The sequence below is a fragment of the Cetorhinus maximus genome, chromosome 1 (assembly GCF_964194155.1).
Source record: "Cetorhinus maximus chromosome 1, sCetMax3.hap1.1, whole genome shotgun sequence".
Classification (NCBI taxonomy): Eukaryota; Metazoa; Chordata; class Chondrichthyes; order Lamniformes; family Cetorhinidae; genus Cetorhinus; species Cetorhinus maximus.
Window position 1 is genome coordinate 203,622,641 of NC_135879.1, and position 7,525 is coordinate 203,630,165.

General features: G+C 44.3%; 1 protein-coding gene across 2 annotated transcripts in view; it reads right to left on the bottom strand.

Moving 5' to 3' along the window:
• Positions 1-7,131, bottom strand: part of nedd4l (NEDD4 like E3 ubiquitin protein ligase) — a 426,083-nt gene extending 418,952 nt beyond the window's left edge. The window contains exon 1 of one of the 2 annotated variants that reach the window (XM_078551960.1): positions 6,771-7,131. In XM_078551960.1, coding sequence (XP_078408086.1) covers positions 6,771-6,815 — 45 coding nt within the window. In that variant the 5' untranslated portion in view covers positions 6,816-7,131. The remainder of the gene's footprint in view (positions 1-6,770) is intronic. The other variant, XM_078551971.1, reaches the window with a different exon arrangement.
• Between the last annotated feature and the right edge of the window lie 394 nt (positions 7,132-7,525).

A 7,525-nucleotide genomic window follows, 5' to 3' on the forward strand; every position in this document is an offset into this window, starting at 1 on the left:
TGCAACAAAGATATAGACGATCACGGTGGTCCAGTCGGGTGAACACATTTGTGTCTGTGCACACATTACCTGGAATCTGGCAAAAGTGCAGCTTTTACAGAACGTGCAGCTGTATCTTTACAAACGCATATAGATTCAAAAATTACAAGTTGATTGGGGGTCACAGTAGGGAAACTGAAATAGAAAGGGAATGCAGTGCTTCCTTTCTTTTTCACCTGAATAAAAGGTGGGATTTATGCTTAGATTGCTTGAATGAGAAAACTGCAATTCTATCAGGAAGGAATCTCAACATAAAGATCTCTTTTAAAGTACATCATGCCTATGTCCTAACAACAAAACTTCAGTTAACAATGATCACGTTCCAGGATTCCTTTAGGAAGTTGTTCAATTAAACAGGAAGGTGGGATTAGAAAGGGCACCTGGGTGTCCTTGGGCTGGCATGAACAAGATGGGCTGAATAGCCTCCTTCTGTGCTGTAACCTTTCTATGGTTCTAAAAGCAACGGGGTCCCAGTCTGAAATTCTATACAACAATTCCAGCTAAAATGTGTGTTTATATACAGAGCTTGGTTGATCATCCATGCTTTCATCAACTCCATACTCCACTATTCCAGTGCTCTCCTACCAAGCCTGCATTTTTCAATAAATTTGAGCCCATCCAAAAGGCCTTTACCCATATGACCTTCCTTCCGACATAAGGTCAGAAATGGGGATGTTCGCTGATGATTGCACAATGTTAAGCACCATTTGCGATACTCCTCAGATACTGAAGCAGTCCATGTCCAAATGCTGCAAGGCCTGGACAATATCCAGGCTTAGGCTGACAAGTAGCAAGTAACATTCGCACCATACAGGTTCCAGGCAATGACCATCTCCAACAAGAGAGACTCTAAACATCAGCTCTTGACATTCAATGACATTACATTACTGAATCCCCCACTATCAACATCCTTTGACCAGAAACTGAACTGGACTAGCCATATAAATACTGTGGCGACAAAAGGAGGTCAGAGGCTCAGTATCCTGTGGTGAGTAACTCACCTCCTGCAAGTCAGAAGTGTGATGGAATACTCTCCCCTTGCCTAGATGAGTGCAGCTCCAACAACACAAGAAGCTTCAAGAAGCTTGACACCATCCAGGACAAAGCAGCCCGCTTGATTGGCACCACATCCAGAAACATTCACTCCCTCCACCATCGACACACAGTAAAAGCAGTTTGTAGCATCTACAAGATGCACTGCAGGAACTCACCAAGGGTCCTTAGACAGCATGTTCCAAACCCACAACTGCTACCATCTAGAAGGACAATGGAAGCAGGCACATGGGATCACCATAGCCTGGAAGTTCCCCTCCAAGTCACTCGCTGTCCTGACTTGGAAATATATCATCATTCCTTCTCTATCGCTGGGTCAAAATCCTGGAGCTCACTCCCTAACAGCACTGTGGGTGTACCTACACAACATGGACTCCGACACAACATGGACTGCAGCAGTTCAAGAAGGCAGCTCACCACCACCTTCTCAAAAGCAATTAGGGATGAGCAATAAATGCTGGCATAGCCAGCGACATCCACTTCCCATGAATAAATAAATTTTTAAAATTCTAACATGCAAAGTCCCATTCACACATCACTCCAGTACTCACTGCCCTACAATGACCTCTGGCCACCAATGCTTCAATTTTAAAATGATCATTCCTGTTAACAAATCTCTCCACGGCCTCATCCTTAATCTCCTCCAGTCAGACAACCTTCCAGGAACTCCACGTTCTTCCAACTCTGCCCTTACATATCCCCCCACTTCCTATGTCCCATCATTGGTATTGTGCCTTCAGCAGGGTACGAGCTTCAGAATTTCCTCCCTTTATTTCTCCACCTCTCTCTTCCCCTTTGTGGGGTATTTTAAACTGAGCCACCTGCCCTAATATTGCCTCCTTTGTCTTAGCTTTAAAATGTATGCAATTATATTCTGGTGAAGGACCTGAGAATGTTTCAGTACATTGAAGTGCTGCATTTATGCAGTTGTTGATGTTGAGAACAAGTTCTGACTCAGCTTTGATGCCACTCATAATTGAGTATCTTGCTAAGGTTCCACACGTGGGCTCACAAGGAATGGTCACTTGAATAAGGCATCTAAGAAATATCAGTACCCATATAACAAGAACACGAAGAGAGTGCCTCAATATCAGCATTGAGTTTTTAAATACATAACTGCTCAATCGTGCAACTAGTGTACTACTTATACACACACACTGTACAACTAACGGGTAATGCTGCATATCACTCATACGATCACTCAATAGTACCAGTCTTTTATACTCATATCACTCACATGATGATTCAACAGTACTGCCCGGAAAAGTAACACCAAATAAATCAGAAGTCAATTTTTTCACCAGTGCATATGCACTTTATTTTAGAGGAAGGAAAAGTCTGGAATTTCCCCATTTCTCCTCTAATCCACAAGCAGCTCCAAATTCAGGATTCAGTGCTGGTCTTCAAAAATTTAAAAAAATACGAGGACCTTCCTGCTAAAATCTCCTGGTTGAAGCAACATCAATGTATCAGCTCATCCTAGGTATAAAATGGAAAGGGAAAACAAAAGTAATCTTTTCCACTTCACAAACCCTCGACAGGGTAGATGCTGAGAGGATGTTTGTTTCCCCTCATGGAGGAGTCTAGAACTAGGGGCACAGTTTAAAAATACAGGGTCTCCCATTTAAGACAGAAATGAGGAGGGATTTTTTTATTCAGAGGATTGTTAATCTTTGGAATTCACTATCCCAGAGGGGCCAAGGTAGAAGCGTTCACGTCGCTGCCCTGTTTCAACCAATTCTACCACCACCACGCACAGCAAGTAGTGTATACAACATTTTCGTACCGCTGATTTGATCAAGTACCAACATCATGCCTGAAAATGGAAGTCGTTGATGTCAGAAACACGGGTCTTTTTCAAGCCCGGCATTGACTGTTATATCTGCTAACGTCGAAGGGTTCTCTGTAGCTAAACAAAACATCCTCGCTACATTATGCGATGAGTTTCAGTGTGATGTCCTCTGCCTGCAGGAGACACAGAGGAAGTGAGAACAACCGCCCAAAAATACCAAGAATGTTCCTGGTTATTGAAAGACCTCATCGACAATATGGCAGCACTGTATTTGTTAGAGCTGGTTCAGTTGTAGAAGCCACTTCTAAAACAGAGGAGGACGACGTCGATATTCTAACTGTAGAGCTAAGCAAAGTAGTAGTGACCTCAGTATACAAGCCACTGGCACAGGTTTCAGCTTCTCTAACCCTGTACCTAACCTGCACAGTAAACCACAGATCATCATTGGAGACTTTAATAGCCACAGTACCCAATGGGGGTACAAGGAGTCTAACAACGATGGAGAAACAGTCGAAGAATGGATGGACGCTAACCAGCTTAGTCTCATCCACGATCCTAAAGTGCCAGCCTCCTTCCACAGTGCCCGCTGGAAGTGTAGTTATAACCCAGATCTTGCCAGTGTCAGCAACGACATCACTGGCCTCTGCAAGAAGCTTGTCACAGACCCAATACCAAAGACACAACACCGTCCTATTGGTATCCAGGTAAATGCAGCAGTGTTACCAACCATCGTACCATTCAAAAGGCGCTTCAACTTCAAGAAGGCCGATTGGAACGATTGGATCGCAAGGTTAAACGCATTAAACCATTACCTGAGCACTACAACCTGTTTGCAAAAGCTGTCCAGAAAACAGCCAGAAGGAAGATCCCCCGAGGTTGTAGAGTACACTACATCTCTGGTCTCACCAAGGAGAATGCTGAACTCTACTGGGAGTATGTCTCAATGTTTGAATCTGACCCCTTCTCAGAGGAAACAATATCTACCGGTGAGGGGGTGATGTTAAGTATCTCTCAAGAGCGTCAAAACACCTGGGACACCTCGATAGAGACAACAGATCTTACAAAAAACAGCAAGAAGGCATGGTCTCTCATACGCAAACTTGGAGGTGATCCCAAGAAAGCTGCCCAACATCCAAATGTGTCTGCAAACCAAGTTGCACATCAGTTGCTCCTAAATGGAAAAATCAACAAGAAACAACCAAGAGCACAACTAGATAGGAAGAAGTACAGCGATGACCCTGGCTTCACAGGACCATTCACCATGGAAGAGCTGGAAACTGGTATATCTAGTCTAAAACACGGGAAAGCAATTGTTCTTGACAACATAGCAATGGAGCAGATAAAGCATTTTGGACAGCAAGCAAAGAAATGGCTCCTACAATTGTTCAACCACTGCCTGGCAACACACAAGCTACCTAATATTTGGCAGAAGGCACATGTAATAGCACTATTAAAGCCCGGAAAAAACCCCTCAGATCCTAAAAGTTTTCGGCCAATTTCACTGCTTTGCCACACCAATAAGCTGTTTGAACGCCTGATACTCAATAGGATAGCACCAACTGTAGATGAGAAGATCATTCCAGAGCAAGCAGGTTTCCGCCCCGGCAAATCAACAACAAGCCAACTGCTCAACCTCACACAACATATCGAAGATGGTTTTGAGCAAGGGATGGTAACAGGTGCTGTTTTTGTAGACCTGTCAGCAGCATACGATACAGTGAACCATAGACGTCTCCTCTGCAAGATCCTAGAGATGACAAAAGATATTCACTTAACAGAGCTGTTTGAAAGCATGCTTCAGAATCGCCGTTTCTATGTTGAACAAGGTGGGAAGCGCAGCAGATGACGTATTCAGAAGAATGGTCTTCCTCAGGGAAGCGTGCTTCTACCACTGCTGTACAACATCTACACGAATGACCAACCTATAGTCGGTGTTACACGCCGTTTTATATATGCTAATGAATTATGTGTCACTGCCCAAAGCACTGATTTTAACACCGTGGAGAAAAAGCTTTCTGAGGCCTTGGAGGGACTAACATCCTACTATGAAGAAAACCACCTTCGTGCAAACCTATCAAAGACACAAGTTTGTGCATTCCACCTCAGAAACCGTGAAGCCAAACGCCAGCTTAAAGTAAGCTGGTGTGGAGCAACACTGACGCATTGCGAGCACCCTATCTACTTAGGAGTCACCCTTGACAGATGCCTCACCTTCAAGAACCACATTGAAAAGACAAAGGCAAAAGTGAGCGCACGAAACAACATCCTGAATAAGCTCACTAACACAAAATTGGGAGCAAGCTTGAAAACATTGCGAACTAGTGCACTTGCTCTTTGCTCTTCCACTGCCGAATACACCTGCCCTGCATGGGAAAGATCTACTCATGCTAAGAAGATGGATGCCATTCCGAATGCAAGTTGCCGACTTGTCACAGGTTGTTTAAAACCAACAAACACCAACAGCCTATATATCCTGGCGGGTATCGCTCCCCCTGATATAAGAAGAATGGTAGCCAGCAAGAAAGAGCGACTCCGTCAAACATCAGATGAGAGGCACCCTCTACATGGTCATACACCTACACCCAGCCACCTAAAGTCAAGGAAGAGCTTCATGAACAGTGTTGTTCCATTACAATCAACCCCATCTGAAGCCCGCATCACCTTGTGGAAAGACCGGCTCACCAGTCTCGAACAACCCCCAGCGATGGAAATTCTACCAGATGAAAGCTTTCCCCCAGGAGCTAATTGCAACTGGGCAACCTGGAAGTGCCTTAACAGACTTAGGACTGTTGTAGGTCGTTCAAAGGTGTCACTAAGCAAATGGGGATATACAACCAGCCCGACAACTTGTGAACGTGGAACTGAGCCACAGACTATGCAACATCTCCTGCAATGCCTATCGCTAGAGGAACCCTGTACTGTTGCAGATCTTGCCGAATTCAACAACAAGGCGCAAAAATGTGTCCAGTTCTGGCTGGGCCATATATAGACTGTCCGTGGACAGGATAAGAAGACAACTATCCCAGGGAGCAGCGGAGACTGGGTCACGGAATATATTCAAGGTAGAGCTGGATAGATTTTTGATTTACAAGGATTTACAGCAGTCCTGCCACATCCAGTCATGAATGGTGTTGGACAATTAAACAACTCACTGGAGAAGGAGCCTTCACAAATATCCCCATCCTCAATGATGAGGGAGCCCAGCACATCAATGCAAAGGGAGTCAAGGATTATGGGAGATAGGCAGGAAAGTGGAGTTAAGGCATCAAGTCAGCCATGAATTTATTGAATGGCTGAGCAGGCTCGATGGGCCGAATGGCCTTCTCCGCTCCGATTTCTTGATTATGATCAATCCCTTCTTTATGTTAACACAAACACATCTTACCGACTGCTACACGCTATTCCTATTTCGAAATGAATGTGGAATAAAGCAAGGCCAGTAACTGAACAATTCTCATCACTTCAATTTTGTCAAATCCCAACACCACAACTAAGCAGAGGTACAGAGTGTCATTTATGTGCAGAAAGTGGTTACCGACTCAGTTCATAAATTCCCACATTCTTTTCGGTTCTACCACAACAGAAGTGAAATCTTCAAAAGAGAAACAAGTTCCTCATCCACCCCATAAACAATCAATAATTGTCGACGGTTTTCCAGAGCAAATGTGAAAGTAGATGCATTTTAAATGGGAGAGAATTGTTTACGTTTTGTGCTTCGAAAGTAGGAATAAATACACAGAAAGAACAAACGTTTGTGTCCGAATGGCTGACAGCATTACACCAGCTATACTTGACTATCACCACAGGATATGGAAACTCTACAGTACTTAATACTCATTTCAAGTCAGAAATAATATACATTTATAAAAAAACAAGTAGTACTCACTTCATCTTCTGAAAGTCCATAAATTGTATCGATTTGCGTCGCCATAGAACCAAAACGGAAAAAGGGACAAAGGGAGGGAGGAGGAGGGGGGAAAGTACCACACAAACACACACTGGACAAGCTTCCCGAAAAATACCTGCTTACACAAAAAAAGCCACTCCGAGAAGGATTACCCTTCTCAAACCGCCCTGCAAAAGCGACAAGAAAGTAGTCGCGCGGCCAACACACCAAAATATGCACCAAGAATATCCCAAACAATCAATAGCTCTTTTCAAAAGCAAACAAAATTCGTTGCCTCCAAATCCCTTTGCAGAGAAACTCGAGACATGCGCGCTCGCTACATTGTAACATCCACGCCCATGGCTCAACCAAGCTCACTGGTTTGATTGACGTCCCCGCCGGTCCAATCAGCGTCGCGAACTGGCCCGCGCCCAGCCAACTGCGTGCCCGGATTCCGTCCTGAGGCGGAAGGGTGGGCGGGGCTCAAGGCTGCCAAGTTCGGTTGAGCGGGAGTTCCCTAGTTCATGTTACAGATTGTTACAGGAGGTGAGGGTTCCATTATTTTAGGCTCTCTTCATGTTCTAAGGAATACACACATGCCCCAATGCTTTCCTTTCTGTTGAAGATCTCGATTGGGGCGTACATGAGGTTTCCCATTCATAAATGTACACAATGGGGACTGTGAATCTAGTTCTATTCAGCAGTTCAGAGAATATGTATGTATAGATGGGTTTTTCTTGTTTAATTATGTAAAA